This window comes from Vitis riparia, chromosome 16 (genome assembly GCF_004353265.1).
Source record: "Vitis riparia cultivar Riparia Gloire de Montpellier isolate 1030 chromosome 16, EGFV_Vit.rip_1.0, whole genome shotgun sequence".
Classification (NCBI taxonomy): domain Eukaryota; kingdom Viridiplantae; phylum Streptophyta; class Magnoliopsida; order Vitales; family Vitaceae; genus Vitis; species Vitis riparia.
Genome location: NC_048446.1, coordinates 13,060,059 through 13,077,785, shown reverse-complemented (window position 1 = coordinate 13,077,785; position 17,727 = coordinate 13,060,059). Strand labels below are relative to the sequence as shown.

The window sequence follows — 17,727 nt, the reverse complement described above, 5'->3', positions numbered from 1 at the left end:
TAAATTAAATTTTGGCTTAATTATTTCAACTGAGACTTTATTAATATTAATTTAAGTGCTCGGAATTGAGCTCTTGCTAGTTTCTAGTTTATACAAAATGATTAAAGTGTGTTTGATAATGTTTATATTTGAAATGCTTTTAATGTATTACATTGAATAATATCTTATATGATTATTTTCAAATATCAAAACTGCATCGACCCATATAACTCTTATTAACAACCTTATAAAAAAAAAAAAAATTCCCTGCTCAACATTCTATGACACCCTCCTAAAAAATTCTAAATAACATTCTCTTGTCATCAGTCATCACAACCATAATTAAGGCTCAATGTACTTGTACCTTCTAGAGGTGGTTGACCACACTGTGTAACAAACAAGTGGGGGACAAGTGAAACTCATCCCAAAGCACTATTGTTTTGGGATATTGTTTTGTTTTGACCCATGGTTGATAATGCTAATTATTTAATTCAATAATTTTTTCTTTCTTTTTAACTTTTTCTTCAAACTTCCCTTCTAGCTAATGAATAGGTAGAATGTAAGGTTTTCGAGTTAGGGGACCAAGACAAAAGAAGATGCAACCATTTCAAGAATGTCTCCTAGTAGACACAACATCCTATCCCTACATCCAACAAGCTGCTAAGACACTATTTTCCAAAAGCTTGTTTAAGAAAAAAAAATTACATGCCCAAATCTCTAAGGTAAGTTTATTAAAAAAAAATATATGGGGCTTAGATTATATCAAAGGGAACCCAATGGACCAAATTGCATACCGGAATGTCCTCTAGACAGGCCTTAACAAATTTTGGGGTCATGTACCCTAGTTGCTTTGCATAACTAGAGAACTCTTTTTCATACTAATTTTAGTGATGGTACATTATATTAGGATTCATGCATGTGGACTAATTGGAATTTAGCGTGCTTGTTACAATCCCCAAGGCCTAAGTCAATTATTAACAATTTAATAGAATTTTGAGGAAAAAAATTGTACCTTGTATTGAATATGAGGTAATAATTTGATAGAATATTAGATAATAAGAAAAAAAAAATCCCAAATTGACGACAACTCATTTGATTGGTGAATGAGCGTCATATTCAATCAAATTGTCCCAAATCTAGGCAAATGGAATTGCTTCTAAGTTACTTCAACCTTATTAATATTTGATTGGTGAAAGATATAAAAATAATATAAAAAATATTAATATTTAAGGTATAAAAGTTAAATTTAAAATCTCTTCTATAAAGCTTTAAGAGAAAAACATCTTACTTCAATCTTATTAAGAAATTGCTTCTAAGTTAAAAATGTCTTATAATGGAGCATTCCAATATATAATTGAGTTTGTTGTAAAGGGCTATGCCAACAATTAAAAGAGAAAAAACAGCTCCTAATGATGAAAAAGGCTAAGCAAACAAGTGATGGTGGTTCCAACCCTTTTAAATGCTAATATGTGGCCAAATTTAATGGAAAAGGAAAATATAAATAGAAACAAATAGTAATGAAGAGTTCAATAGGCATTGCTTCAATTGTATACTTATAACTTCGTCCCATTTGTTTGTATCCTCAATTAAAAGCTTTGATTGATGAAAAATTCAGTAGATATTAAATCAATATCTTAGTATTTTCTATATAATAAATAGAGGAACATGTAATTCCTAGAGAAGACTTGCCCACATAAAGATGTTATTTACATTTCAAATAACCAATCATGAGCCAACCCTGCTGGACTAGGTGTTCCTGCAGAATTTATTTGGATTGGAAATCCATTAAAACATCTCAAAGTTCACAAAACTTTGGAAAGGAAGTTGGGATGTTCTACTCTGAATAAAAATAATGCAGTCATCATAATCATAACTATTTTCACTGAAAAAAATGTGTTTATTAGTCCAGAATAGGAATCATTCATCACAACAACAGATTGTGAAACTGAGCCACAGAATGAAAGAACAGTTTATCATTCCTACAAAAATACAGAGAACTCAAAACTCACTTAAAACAAGATTGCAAGAAAGCTACACGAGCTGGTCCTTCAAAAGTCATGAAAGCTATCCTGTTTTGTTCATCCTTTAATACATGAGCCCCCTTTACAATTTCACTCATAGCTAAGCCTTCAATCCTTTTCAACTCTTGCAGGCATTCACTGTAAGAGTATTCCCCACTTGTAGCTGATGTTTGCAATGGTTGGCTGGCATGAAATTTTCCAGCATGCCCAGCTAACAAATCTGTCAATAAGCTTATTAATTTTTCTCCAACACTTTCACATCTTCTTCTTACCCGACGAGTACTTGATACTGGTGACATCCTGGTCCTATTTTGAATTGGCTGCTCTGATGAAGTTTCATCATCACTACTTGGGACTGTATCATTGTCCATGTAGGCAACGTCAGCAACGCAACGTTGACTTTGTGCATTTTCTGTTTCATCAATCACTTTTGGGCGTCCAATGGATTGTGCATCTCTGCCTTCACTTGACATGCCTTCGAACATTATACAAAGACGATTGTATAATGGAAAAGTTTTTCCACGGAAATGTTTTGCTTTGGGATATTTCTGTGCAGTAAAACAATGTTAAGAGTTTCAAAGTTCGTGTAGTAACTAACATGTGCATATTTCAGTAGTTCTTAAAAAACTAAAAGAAAAAGAACAGATGAATATACCAGTATATATTCGTCCCACACTGTGTTTTCAGCAGTGACCATGTGATAATGATCATCCCAACCAAAACCATTCACACCAATAAGCTCCCTTATGGTGTTGTGTTGATCCTTCAGTTTTGTTAGGCGGTTTTTAAACACCTTTACATTATATGATGTGCTGAATTTAAGATTAAAGGCAGCACGAGTTTCCCTCCAAGCCTCCTTTGACCAGACAGATTGAGGTCGTCTTCCAATACTTTGATGATAGAGTAGTTGCTCAACAAGATAAGCATCGCGAGTTGCATCCCATTTAGCTGCTTGGTTGTTATTGTCTTGGGATGAGGGTAACTGTGTGGCCATCTATGATTAACATGAATGTAAAAATACAAGTCAGCTCATTTTGACAGAGGAACAAATATTGAACAAGTACATCAGAAAAAGAAACAAAAAATTCACAAATACAGCAGTCAGCTCAATTACCATCCACAAAAATAGGATCAATGGTATTGATGAGTAAAGAGCAACAAATTGTATGTATGGAAGTCAGAAGATTCTTGAAGACGAACAGATTATTAAATGGATATATATTCACAACAGATAAAAAGTTCATAAAAGACTAGTATACAACCAAACCAATTACTGCTTCATCTGACAAAGGGTTCCTACCTTGATATTTTACCCATTTCAGAAAAGCATTTGTGTACAAGGCTTTGATGGGAATGAAAATACCAGTCACAATTTTAAATGTTATCCCTTATAGAGAAATTGCCCAATATGTATAACAATTAGCATGGGCAAATACAGATATAAAATCAGATACTAATAAAATTATAATGACAAAATAAGACTTCAATACCGTGTTAAACTACCAATTGGCTCTAGTTTATGGAAGGTTTTGTGCTTGAACCTCATAAATATTTCCATTTATTAAGCTTGTATGTAAGTCCAAAGAAGTCTGCCAGAGAGGCAGGATGTTAGACTTTTAACCCAAGTATATGTTGGCATGATATGCATAGTTGACCCAGTATCTAACAGATTAAATTTTTAAGTCAGTTGGTAATTTAACAGTTCTCAAACATCAAGAGTGCAATGAGGCACAACAGCAGAAAAGAACAAAAAATGTTGGATAACATATTATTAAATTGAGTTAATCTGCCCCCTCTAAACAAGAGTCAACTCTTTCATAAGTTGTGTCCCTCTACACTCTCTATAACTATATTACCAAGAACAATTAGATTAACAACCTGCACAACATAGGAGGCTCAAGTAATTGATAAAAAAATCAGTCTACTCTACAATCCAAGACAGTTGAATCAGCTAGCATATCTTCTCCATACCAAAGCCAAGGATTTCTTTTTTATTCAAATTATATCTTTCAAATGGAAATGACTGGAAAACATCTCAAAACACAAATAAAAAACCACAAGTAATTACAAAATACACTGTAGAAGAGTGTAGTATTGCTTGAAATTTGTAGCATTCAATTTCTTAGTGGGCATCAATAGGGTACTGATCTTAAAATGACTATGACTTGAAAAACAAAATGAAATTGGTGGGTCTAAACTGAGTACAATCATGTTTCTGTCAAAACAGGATTGACAGATATATTCAATAGGTCAGTTTTGGAATGAGGAGCCTTGGAATTTAAAGTTCTAAACCATGTAATTTGTTTAAATATTGTTTGTGCTAATGTAATTATGACTGTAATATTATATGACCCGTTTTGCTATAGAAACCAAAACTTATAATACATGATAAGACACATGTTTTATGTAAATAATACATGCCATCAATAAATATCATGTTTTATCCCATGATGCAAATACACATGCACATGATATACACAATGTAAATATATTTGAATCTGTTTTTTCCTTTTAGGAAAAATCAAATTTGAATAGATATATGTGTGTGTGTGGATGGAGAAAGAGAGAGAGTGTGTGAGTGAGTTTTTCCCTTTCTAAGTAATGATGATTTAACTAGAAAGATTAAAACTTTGAATATGGGGCAAATATTTTTAGTGTTCCAAGTATATTGTAATATTGGAATAAGATGATAATTTCTTTTTGATTTATTGGTTTAGGGACTTACAGGCTCGTGGACCTCTTGGAATATTATATTTATTAGTTGCGTAGATAGAATTTATAACTTCAAATTTTCTTAAAGATTTAGAATGTTTATCTAATGAATCTATGAATAGTATGTTACATTTTTTAATTAATTTCATGGAAATTCTAAAGTTAAATGTCTATATACGTATCATATTTATACATGCATATAGCTACCTCTTTCAACTGTGCTGTCTTTAATAAAACTGGTCATATATATTTTTTGATAATTGAGCGCATATATAAAAAAAATTAGGCAAAAAGCCCCAAAGCATACAGGGAGTATACGTAGAAGCTTACGCCAAAACAAAAACAAAACTCACCATCCCTTAGGGAGTGGCAAGCCATTCCAAAAAGCCTAAAAGCGAAGAGGACTCCTCTCCCATATACACCCTAGCCCAACTCCACAAATTACAAACAAACGAATTCTTTAATTTCTGAATAGCTAGAGATCCCCCCCTAAATGCTAATCTATTTCTCTCCTTCCAAACCGTCCAAAAAATACACAATGGAATGGAAGTCCAAATCCTTTTCCTCTTTTTCCCCACAAAAGGGCCCCTCCAACTTTCTAACATCTCTTTAACTTTCTCTAGGAACACCCAATTGGCCCCAAACAAGGCCAAGGCAATCTCCCACAGAGTCTTTACAACTGTACAGTGTAAAAGAATATGATTTACAGATTCCTCTTCACAACCACACAAAAAACACCGGTTTGGAAGCTGCCATCCCCGTCTTTGAAGGTTATCCAAAGTTAGGACCTTCTCCCAAGAAGCCTCCCAAGCGAAAAAAGCAACTTTGGTTGGGACCTTGTCCACCCAAATGCTCTTTTTCGGGAAGGTAATGTCATTTGGCCCTGTCAACAACTTGTAGGCATCTCTAATCCGAAAGCGACCGTGTCCCTCTCCTTTCCAAATCACAGCGTCCTCTTCACTAGTGATCCTCAAGTCCCTCAACAAATGCAACATCTCTCCCAAGGCATCCAATTCCCAATCATTGGAATTTCTTGAGAGTCTTATGTTCCACCCTCCTTGACCTAGGCTCGAGTCCCACATCTCATTTACCGAAGCATACCTGTGAACCGCCAGAGCAAACAACTGGGGAAAAGCTTGGGACAACGCCTCATTGCCGCACCACAGATCAGTCCAGAACCTTACCTTAGTCCCCTTGCCCACTTTGAATTCTATGTTCTCCCAACACCAAGATGACTCCTTCAGAATATCCCTCCAAACCCCCACCCCAAACGTTCCGCGGGCCTCCTTAGTTCTCCACCCAAAGCCCAATTTGCCATACTTCACCCCAATCACCTTCCTCCAGAAGCTATCTCCCTCAAAGGCAAACCGCCAAATCCATTTCCCCAACAGGGCCTTATTCAAGAGGTCAATTTTCCGAATGCCAAGACCCCCACTCTCCTTTTGGGTGCACACCACCTCCCAATTGATAAGATGGATTTTTCTTTCCGTACTTCCCCCTCCCCAAAGAAAATCCCTCTGGATTTTTTCAAGTCTCTTTACAATTAGCTTAGGCATGCGAAACAGAGACAACTGGTATATGGGCATGCTAGCCAAGGTACTTTTGATAAGGGTAATCCTCCCGCCCTTTGACAGATATTGTCTTTTCCACAAGGCAAGCCTTCTTCTCAATCTAACCTCAACCCCATCCCACATTGCCCTAGCCTTGTACTTGGCTCCCAAAGGCAGCCCCAAATAGACAGAAGGGAGGGTCCCCACTTTGCACCCCAACTCCACCGCCAACATCTCTATATCTTCCACTTCCCCAACCGGGATTACTTCACTTTTATTAAGGTTTATTTTGAGACCAGAGGCTGCCTCAAACCACATCAAAATCCAGCTTAGGTGGGTCATGTGACTTTGTCTTGCTTCACAAAAAATGATCGTGTCATCAGCAAATAGAAGATGGGATACATTTATTTCCATTCCCCCTCTCTCTTGAATGTTGCAACCTGAGATGAAGCCCCCATCAACAGCCCTTCTTAACATAGCACTTAGGACTTCCATTCCCAACACAAAGAGGTAGGGGGAGAGTGGATCTCCTTGGCGTAACCCCCTAGAATTGGGGAAATAACCAGCTGGCACCCCATTCACCAGAATTGAGAAGCTTGCCGATGAAATGCACCACCACATCCATTTCATCCAACGGTCCCCAAATCCCATCTTTCGCATGACCTTCATGAGGAAGCTCCAGTTCATGCTATCATAAGCTTTTTCAATGTCCAGCTTACAAATCAGCCCTTTCTCCTTACTTTTGAGCCAATGGTCAATCACCTCATTGGCTATGAGTGATGCGTCTAAAATCTGTCTACCCTTCACAAAAGCGTTTTGGTCCGGCGCAACCACCTTGTCTAACACCCCCTTGATTCTATTGGCTAGCACTTTGGCCAAAAGCTTGTACAAACCCCCAATTAAACTGATTGGTCTGAAATCCCCCAAGTCCTCCGCCCCCCCTTTCTTAGGAATGAGGACTAGGAAGGTAGAATTAAGGGACTTGGCAAAAGATTTTTCTTCAAAAAATTCCTGGAAGAACTCCACAATTTCCTCTTTCACAAACTCCCAACAGGATTGCCAAAATGCCACTGTGAACCCATCCGGGCCTGGCGCCTTATCACCATTCATCCCCATCAATGCCGCATAAATCTCTGCCTCAGTGAAAGGCTGTTCTATACCATCAGCTTCAGCCTGGCTTAAACTTTGCAGCTGCAGCCCTTCAATATCAGCTCTCCAAGACTGTTCCTCCGTCAGCAGCTGCTTGAATTCATGCACAACCCCCTCTCTTAACTCCCTCTCCTCCTCCAGCCACCTCCCATTGATTCTGATCTTATCCATGGAATTATTTCTTCTATGGGCATTAGCCATCCTGTGAAAGAATCCCGTGTTCTTGTCGCCTTCCCTCAACCACAATTCCCTAGATAGTTGCCTCCAGTGTGTTTCTTCCAAGATCACCCATTTTTGAAAGCATCCTTAGCCTCTGTTTTCATCTCTGTCTCTCTTTCAGTTAGAGCCCTATCCCTTTCCACCCTATCCCAAAATTCTACTTGTTGCAAGGCAAGGTTTTTGTTAACTTCAACCCTCCCAAAAACCTCTCTATTCCAGATTTTTATCTTCTCCTTCAGAGACTTCAATTTTGTGGCCACTCTGAAGCTGGCCCTCCCCCTCCCCCCGGCCTCCTGCCACCAACCCCGAAGGAGCTCCTTAAACCCATCCACTTTGAGCCACATATTCGCAAACCTGAAGGGGGAAGGGCCCTTCCTGACCCCTCCACCATTCAGAAGAATGGGGAAATGGTCGGATGTGGGTCTGGGCAGCCTACACTGACTAACCCCACTGAAACAGTCAATCCAGTCCTGAGTCACGAGAAAGCGGTCCAATCTAGCCCAAGCTTGGTTATTCCTTCCCCCACTCCACGAAGCCACCCCCCCTTGCATAGGAATGTCCAGAAGCTCTAAATCATCCACTACCTGAGCAAACCTCCTCATGGCGCCAGACAACCTCCCCTGATTGCTCCTTTCCTCAAGGGATAGAGTGACATTGAAGTCTCCCCCTACGCACCAAGGATCATCCCAGATTCCCCTTATAGCCCCAAGCTCCCCCAAAGGGTCTCCCTTTCATCTTTGGTAAATGGACCATACACCCCTGTAAAAATCCAAACCTTCCCATCTTCTACATTCCTCAGTCTGCACGAGATTGAGAACTGACCCCTTTCCAACTCAATGATTTCCAGTGTCCTTTTATCCCAGCAAATCAGGATCCCTCCTGCGGCTCCCTGAGCATCCAGAGCACCCCAGCCAATGAACCTCCCGGAGCCCAAACTCCTCACCAACCCCTCATTCATGGACTGAATTTTCGTTTCCTGTATGCAAAACAAATCCACTTTCTGTTTTCTAATTATAGCTTTGATCATTTTCCTCTTGGAGCTGTCATTAGCCCCGCGCACGTTCCAACACAAGAGCCTTATTTTCATTGGACTTCCAAGATTTGGCACCCTCTTCCTTGCCCAGTACACTTTTTCTTCCTCCCTCCCTCATAGTTGACTGAGCATTCTAGTCTTCTCAACTCTCTTTCAAATTTTGATTTCTCCAACAGGGCTTTGTTATGGATTCTTTCTCTCCTTTTCCTGATTTTGCCCATAAACTCCAAAATGTCTTTCTCCAAGCCCTCCGTCGAGAAGCCAAGGAATTGACTGAACCTGGCCAAGTCACTATCCTCCCATCTCGCTTCCACCCATCCACTCTCTTCTTGACATAATGACCGGGCTAGGCACAGTGCCTTGCTGTTATCCTCCCTACAATCTTCACTGATCTCTACCAACTCCCACCGTTTCCCTTCATCCTGCTCTGAAATCCCAATTCCATTGCACGGAATATCCCCCTCGGTTGAATCATCAAAAGCCCCAGAGCGGTCGAAAGACTTCTTCACAGAAGTCTGACCAAAAGGAGAAAGGGAGGAGGAAGAAGGTTCAAAGGCCACCATTCCAAGGGAAGGAGGGACAAAATCATACCTTGCGTCTTCCTCCAGCAGTGCGCAGTCGGTCCTGGAGATCCCCCCCTGCTGATTCTCATTTCCATGGGTCCCCCACTGACCATCCTTCACCCAGAAGGAGGAAATAGCCGCATCTGGGCCCCTTGACGGCCTTTGAATGCACTCCGCATCAGAGAGGCCCTTCTCCGCCTGGGCCTTAGCTGGAGAAGCTGGGCTTTGAGGAACCAGCCCAACCTCTTTAGGCAGGCTTGAGGGCGATGCTATTTCCATGGGCTTCCCAGGCCCGTATTTAACTAGCCCAGCCAAGTTTGATTCAGGGGACTGGTCCTTAGTCCACCCAGTTGGCCTTGCTTGGCCCAATAAGTCCAGCCCACCCAAAGCATGAGCCTTTTCTGAAGGCCCATCTTCGCACCGAGATGGGTTTGAATTTTGGCCCGGTCTGCTGCACTGACCACGCGTCCCATCAACAGACAGCAGAACATCCTCGGGCCTCGGGCCCTCCATCACCCCCTTCACGCGCACCCTCGCGCGTGCGCCCTCGTCACCCCCTTCCTCCGTTCCCATCGCGACAGCCTTCCCTTTCATTACAGTCGCCGGAGCCTTCATAACTGGCCTGGTTTCCCACCATAGAGTTATCAAAAAACAAATCCCTTCGACCCAAATCTCCACCTCAGTAGGACGAACCTCACCGTTCCGCTTCACCAGGAGACGTGCCCACTGTAGTTCTTCCATTTTTTCCGTTTGATTATCCATCGCAAGAAATCCCCCACACGCATCCCCAATCCTCCTCAGAATACCCTGCTCCCACAAGGAAACAGGTAGGCCTACTACTCTCACCCATGCTTCACTACACCTATCCCCTTCCCTCAGACATCCTAACTCCGGCCTCCACTTCTCTAATCGGAGGATTAGCCCCCCGACCGACACACTTCCGCTCTGTGCAGCTTGCTCTGCCTCTGCCGGGAGCTCAAACTCCATTAAAACCTTACCCTTCTCCATTTTTGCAAGCCCTAAATTTCCTTTGAGCCTCCAGATTCTCGCTAATTTGGTTCCCCACCCTCTGAGCTCATCCCCCTTTCCTGCATTAGGGTTCCAAGACCCAACAATGCAATGTTCAAGTTTGGACAGATTCCGACCCACTTCCTCCTTAGACGCCTCTACCCTTGCTACTGATCGTTCCTTCCCATTCCCCATTTTGATAGCATCCACATATGTCTTCGCCAAAAAATGCTTCGGCCGTGGCTCGTCTTCCTTCTGCCTCTTACTGCCTCCTTCTACACAGCCCAGTCTCCGGAGTAATTCCACCATTGAAGCCCAGCCACCCTTTGTTCCTCTGCCTTTGGGGATAAAGACGCTGAATCTCTTTCTTTCCAGATCCGCGACCCCCAGCCGGAGAAAGCATCCCCCTCTATTAAAATCACGCGTCAGAGAATACTCCCTCCCGTTCTCCTTCCACTCTCGGACCCACCTCACCATCCTTGCATTTTCGATACTCAGAGTCAGGCACTCGAATACTATTCCAAGGCTCACCGGGCCTAGTCTAACCCACGACGAGATCCCTCCTTTTCGTTCTACAATCGTGGCTTGCAGTCTGTCTCTCCTCTCCTCCACCTCGACCTCGAACATTTTCGATTCCACGCCGAATCTACCCCTTCTGACCTTCTTCTCGGGCCTCGCATGGCGCTCGCCCCCTGCAAGATCTATCGCTCCCCCTTCGTCGCCGTTAACTCTCTCTCTCGCGAACTTTCTCTCTCTAACCCTCACTCTCTCTCTCTCCTCCATCCTCTAAGCTAACATCTAATCTCAGCACCTAGCCATTTTTGATGATGCTAAACTGGTCATATATATTGCTTTATAATTTCTTCTTGCAATACATATTTGTTTCCTATATCTATGTGTTTTTTCTTTTTCCCCCTTTTTCTCAAATGTAGAAACATGATAAAAACTACAAGCTGAAATAATGCATTTAACCCAATATTTCTTAAGTTTTCAAGAAATGATAATGGTAAGTATCTAGGATGATCATTTTTTTATACATTGCAAACTCTTTTACAAAGGCCAGTATTTGATCATTCCCCTATTTTACTGGAGGGAGGTGAGGTCAGAAGAGTAAAATACCTTTCAGATTTGAGAACATGTGGCTGAAGGTGGATGGGTTCAAAGATTTGGTAAAAGGGTTGTATAGCTTTATTTTGGCTTCAAATCTGAAAGTGTTAATGGAAGACCTTAAAGCTTGGAATAAAGGAGTGTGTGGTAATGTTGCAGCCTGTAAGTGCTGTGCATTAGATCAGATCGACTACTGGGATGGAAAAGAGAGGGAAGGTCATCTATCTTTGGAAGAAAGGGATGCTAGAAGACTGGCAGTAGAAGAGTTTCATTATTGGGCTGTCCTAGAAGAAACCTCTTGAAGGCAAAAGTCCTGGGAGGCATGGCTGAAGGAAGGAGACAAAAATACAATTTTTTTTTCACAAAATAGCTAATGCTAGGCACAGAAGAAATCTCATTGGGAGAATTAGGATAAATGGAGAATGGGTAATGGAGGAATTGGAGATTCCAACAAAGATTGTAAACTACTTCAAGCTGCTACTATCAGAACCAATGGGGGAGTGGAGATCAAATATAAATGGCCTGTCTCTCAATTTGTTGAGCATTGAGAACTCTGTTAAGCTGGAAAAGGCATTCACAAAGAAGGTCTTTGAGGCTCTTATGGACCTAAACGGGGACAAAGCCCCGAGTCCTGATGGTTTCCCCTTGGCTTTTTGGCAACATTGTTGAGAGTTTGTGAAGGAGGAGATAGTGGACTTTTCCAAAGAGTTTTTTAAATAGGGAACCTTTGAGAAAAGTCTAAATTCTACCTTTATGGTGTTGATTCCAAAAACAGGTGGAGTTGAAGATTCAAAGGAATTTAGACCATTAGCCTTGTAAGCAGTCTATACAAAATTTTAGCCAAACTCTTGACTAATAGGTTCAAAAAATTGATTGAGAAAGTGGTGTCAGATTCTCAGAATGCATTTATGGAAGGGAGACAAATATTAGATGCAGTCCTTATTGTTAATGAAGCCATTGATTCAAGATTGAGGAATCGTAGATAGGGGGTTGTGTATAAATCAGACATAGAGAAAGTCTATGATCATGTAAACTAGAGTTTTCTTTTGGAGGTGAAGCGAAAGATTAGACTTTGGTCATAAATGGATTGAGTGGATCCAAGTTTGCTTTTCAATAACAAGATTTCAGTTTTGGTTAATGGGGGTTCCTCGAGGCAAGATTTCCAGAGTGCAAGGGGGTTGAGATAGGGGGACCCCTTATCTCTTTGTAATGGTCATGGAGGCTTTTAGCTTTCTCTTGAGAAGGGTAGTGGAGGGACAGTTCATCTAAAGTTTCATGGCAAGAGAGGGAGGTAGAGATTTCTTTTTTTTTTTTGATGGGCAAATGCAGAAATATATTAGAAAATGGCACCTTGAGGAAAACCCAAAAGCATACAGGGAGTATACAAAAGGCCCCTTAAGGCACAAACAAAAGAAGAGAAGATACAAAACCGTCCCTCATCTAGCGCCTAGCCAATCTAAAAAACTAAGTAAAGGAAGAGGACCCTCATTTACAAACGACTTTGTCCACACCCAAATATTACAAACAAAAGAATTTTTCAACCTATGAACCGAAAAGTCCTCATTATCGAATGCAATCCTGTTTCTTTCCATCCAAACCGCTTAAAAAAGGCACAACGGGGCTGCCTTCCACACCTTTCTACGCTTCTTGCCCAACATAAAGCCCCTCCATTCAATAAGGGTATCTCTAACCGAAAAAGGGAGGACCCAATACACTCCAAAAAGGGCAAACAATAACTCCCATAAAACTCTTGCCCTGGAGCAATGTATAAGAATATGATCAATAGACTCCTCTTCCTCACAGCACAGAAAACATCTATTAGCAAGAGCCCACCCCCTCTTTTTAAGCTGATCCATAGTAAGCACCTTACCCCAAGAAGCCTCTGTTAGGCCACCTGTGCACTTCACCTACACTAGGCGTAAGAATAATTCTGGAATTGCAAGCAATAGCTGACGTGGAAGGAATGATTGCAAATTCTGTTAGAAAGGAGGTGTTGGGTATTTGGTTGAGATTTTCTGTTAGGACCAGAGGGGTGAAGGGAATAAAAGGTGAGGTGGGATTTGGGGGAGAGGGGGAAAAAGAATGATGTAGAATTGGGCTTGCCCATTTGGGAGAGAACTAAGCCTCTCGAAAGCTTGGATATTTCATTTCAGACATTAATACAGAAATACCAGTTATTCCTCTACTTTTTCTCTGCGTTTTCTGGTTAATTTCTTGTCTTGTGTGTATCAAATTGGTATCAAAGCGGTAACGAACTTGAGAAAATGGCTAGTAAAAACATGGCTCAGCGTATGGATTCTATGGAGGAGGTAATTGCAACAGTGCAGGAAGAATTTCGGCGTGAAATGGGTACGCTAAAGGAGGAGATGCAGAATCTGAATCACAGATTCGAGCAATTCATCAAATTGCAAGAAGACGCTGTACGGGCTGGAGGAATTTCTTCTGGGGGAAATAGGGTAGACAGACCTTTTATGGGGGAGGTTCATGGGTCAGATGGCAGCTCTGGTTCCGCCGGATTTCGCCATGAATCCCGATTTCGGAAGCTCGAAATGCCTCCGTTTGTCGGAACGAATCCGGATGGATGGATTCTCAAGGCGGAGCGATATTTTGCATTTAATCGGCTAACAAATGAAGAGAAACTTGAGGCTGCAATTATGGCTTTTGAAGGTGATGCACTACTTTGGTATCAGTGGGAAAACAGGAAAAGATCCATCGTTCTTTGGGAAAAGATGAAGATGCTTCTCTTGAAGCAGTTTCGAACAACCCAGGTCGGCACTCTTCACGAGCAATGGTTAGCCCTGGTTCAAGACGGAAGTGTACAGGATTATCGCCAGAGATTCATCGAGTTGTCGGCGCCATTAGAGAACATTTCTGATGAAGTAGCTCTGGGTAATTTCATTAACGGACTGAAGCCAGAAATCAGAGTGGAGGTTAGGATTCTGGAACCCAGCAATTTGGGCCGGGCCATGGACTTGGCCCAAAGGATTGAGGAAAAATTGTGGATCACTAAAGCCCATAAACCCTTTAGTGGGGTTACAAGAGCAGGAACAGGGACTTCACGGGGCAGTATTGTGCCCTCTGAAGCCTCCCGATCAATTTTTAGGGCAAATCATTCGGAAGCCAAGATCGCCGGGGAAGTGAGGAGACTTTCTGATTCGGAGCTACAAAAGAAACGAGAGAAGGGATTGTGCTTTCGGTGTGATGAAAAATGGGGACCCGGGCATCGCTGCAAGAAGAAAGAACTAAGTGTTCTTCTCATACATGACGCCGATGAAGAAGAATCGAGTCAGATTGACGTTACGGAAGAGGCAGTAGCTGATTTGGAGGCGGTTGAACTTAATCAAGTGGCGGAAGTTTCGCTCAGCTCTGTTGTGGGATTAACTACCCCAAAAACTATGAAATTAAAGGGAATGGTGGGTGAGCAGGAGGTGGTGGTCTTGATCGATCCAGGTGCAACCCATAATTTTATATCTTTAGATTTGGTTAAAAGAATACAGTTGCCTATTAATGACAGTGAGGAATATGGGATTACTATGGGACCGGAACTGCTGTCCGTGGGAGAGGATTATGCAGAGGGGTAGCTCTTCATCTACAGGGGATTGATGTTGTAGAAGAATTTTTACCACTAGGGTTGGGAAGTGCTGATGTGATTTTGGGAATCAAATGGCTTGAGACCTTGGGTATGACACATACCAACTGGAAAACTCAAGTAATGAAGTTTAGGCTGGGTAATGAATCTGTTACTCTACGTGGGGATCCTTCACTGGGAAAGACACTAGTGTCTCTAAAGGCTATGATACGAACCATCAAGCATGAGGGCACTAGGATTTTAGTGGAGTTGAATCAGTTAGAAGGCTTGGGTGAAGAAAAGTCCGATGTGCCACCATTTCTACATCAGATTTTGGCAGATTATGCAGAAGTTTTTGACATGCCCATGGGACTACCCCCTATTAGAGGACATGAACATTCCATTGTACTCAAAGACGACAGCCAACCGATTAGTGTTCGTCCGTATCGCTATCCTCATGCCCAAAAAGACGAAATTGAAAGATTAATCAAGGAAATGCTTACAGCTGGAATAATCCAAGTCAGTAACAGTCCCTTTTCAAGTCCAGTTCTGCTTGTTAAGAAGAAGGATGGGTCTTGGCGATTTTGTGTGGATTATAGGGCATTGAATAAGGTAACAGTACCAGATAAGTATCCAATTCCAGTAATAGATGAGTTACTAGATGAGTTACACGGTGCAAAATTTTCTCTAAGTTAGACTTGAAGTTGGGTTATCATCAAATCAGAGTTAGTAGCCAAGATGTTCACAAAATAGCTTTTCGGACTCACGATGGGCATTACGAATTCCTCGTCATGCCCTTTGGGCTCATGAATGCCCCTGCTACTTTCCAATCCTTGATGAATGATGTCTTCCGGCCCTACCTTAGGAAGTTTGTCTTGGTATTTTTCGACGACATCCTGATTTATAGTCCTTCTGAAGAGTCCCACCAGCAGCACCTAAAACAAGCTCTAGAGATTCTGCAAGCTAACCGCCTCTTCGTCAACCAAAAAAAGTGTGAATTCGGGAAAACTGAGGTGGCTTACTTGGGCCATATCATTTCTAGACAGGGGGTAGCAGCAGATCCTAGCAAGATTCAGGCCATGCTCTCTTGGCCAACCCCCACCACTTTGAAAGCTCTAAGGGGATTTTTGGGATTGACAGGGTATTATCGGAAGTTTGTGGCTGGGTATGCCCACATTGCTTTGCCATTGATTGATCAATTAAAGAAGGATAAATTTGGGTGGAATTCGGAAGCCGCTGCAGCCTTTGAAACACTTAAGCAAGCCATGACCTCAGCCCCTGTTTTAGCGTTGCCCAATTTCACCAAACCCTTTATCATAGAGACAGATGCCTCTGGATTTGGTTTGGGTGCTGTTCTTCTCCAGGACCAGCAGCCAGTGGCTTATTATAGCCAAGTTCTTGGTTCCCGAGCTCGCCTTAAGTCTATATATGAGAAGGAATTGATGGCCATTGTATTTGCTGTTTTGAGGTGGCGGCCATATCTACGTGGAAGACGGTTCATTGTGAGGACAAATCAGCTGAGTTTGAAGTTCCTTTTGGAGCAGCGAATAGTTGGGGAAGAATACCAAAAATGGGTTACTAAACTCATGGGGTATGACTTCGATATACAATACCGTAGTGGGGCAAGCAATCGAGTAGCAGATGCTCTCTCCCGTGTATCTGATCAAGTAGAGTGTACTACCTTAGTAGTACCTCAGTGGCAGCATTGGGACACTTTACGGACAGAATTGGCAGAGGATGATTTTCTGAAGAAATTAAAGGACAACATCACTTCGGGCACTCAGTCTCATGTTGGGTTTACTGTGGAACAAGGGGTATTGTTTTACAAGAATCGTCTCGTTATTCCACGGACATCTAAGCTCATTTCTACTCTAATTGGAGAGTTTCATACCACTCCAGTTGGGGGCCATTCAGGGGAAACAAAAACTTATCACCGCCTTGCAGTTGAGTTCTATTGGGTTGGTATGCGTAAGGATATAGCCAAGTTTGTTCGGGAATGCTTGGTTTGTCAGCAGCACAAGTATTTGGCCACCACACCTGCTGGGTTCCTGCAGCCCATTCCTCTTCCGGCGCAGGTTTGGGATGAGATCACACTTGATTTCATTGAAGGGCTACCTCGTTTGGAAGGTTTGGATGCAATCTTGGTAGTGGTGGATCGACTTAGTAAATATGCTCATTTTATCGGCTTAAGACACCCATTTACAGCCGTCTCGGTCGCTACCATTTTCACTCGTGAAATTGTGAGGCTTCATGGCATTCCTCAATCCATTATTTCTGATCGGGATAGAGTATTCTTGAGCAATTTATGGAATGAGTTGTTTAAGTTGCAATGGACTTCTCTTAAGCGTAGCACTGCCTATCATCCACAAACTGATGACCAAATGGAGGTTGTTAATCGATGTCTAGAAACTTATTTACGTTGTTTTGCTTCTGATAAGCCGCGTAGTTGGGCTCAATGGTTGGCTTGGGCTGAATATTAGTACAATACTTCATTTCACTCCTCCACTTGTTGTACCCCTTTCCGTGCTTTGTATGGTCGCGATCCACCCCCTCTCATCCGTTATGAACGAGGCACTGCGTTGGTGTCTACTGTAGATCAGCTTTTGGATTATCGAGATGCTGTCTTGGATGATTTGCGCATGCATTTGTTACGAGCGCAACAGCGGATGAAGCTGCAAGCTGATACCAAGCGTCATCATGCAGAATTTCAAGATGGTGACTTAGTTTTTTTGAAGCTGAAACCATATCGGCAGCGTTCTCTTGCGCAACGAAAGTTCAAAAAATTAGCTACTCGATATTATGGTCCTTTCAAGGTTCT

At 42.0% G+C, this 17,727-nt stretch overlaps 1 protein-coding gene across 1 annotated transcript in view; it reads right to left on the bottom strand.

Moving 5' to 3' along the window:
- Positions 1–1,842: 1,842 nt before the first annotated feature.
- LOC117933620 (L10-interacting MYB domain-containing protein-like) overlaps positions 1,843–17,727 on the bottom strand; it is a 32,335-nt gene continuing 16,450 nt past the window's right edge. Inside the window, exons 3-4 of the mRNA XM_034855073.1 lie at positions 2,656–2,994; positions 1,843–2,548 (exon numbers count right to left, since the gene is read on the bottom strand). Coding sequence (XP_034710964.1) covers positions 1,985–2,548; positions 2,656–2,994 — 903 coding nt within the window. The 3' untranslated portion in view covers positions 1,843–1,984. The remainder of the gene's footprint in view (positions 2,549–2,655; positions 2,995–17,727) is intronic.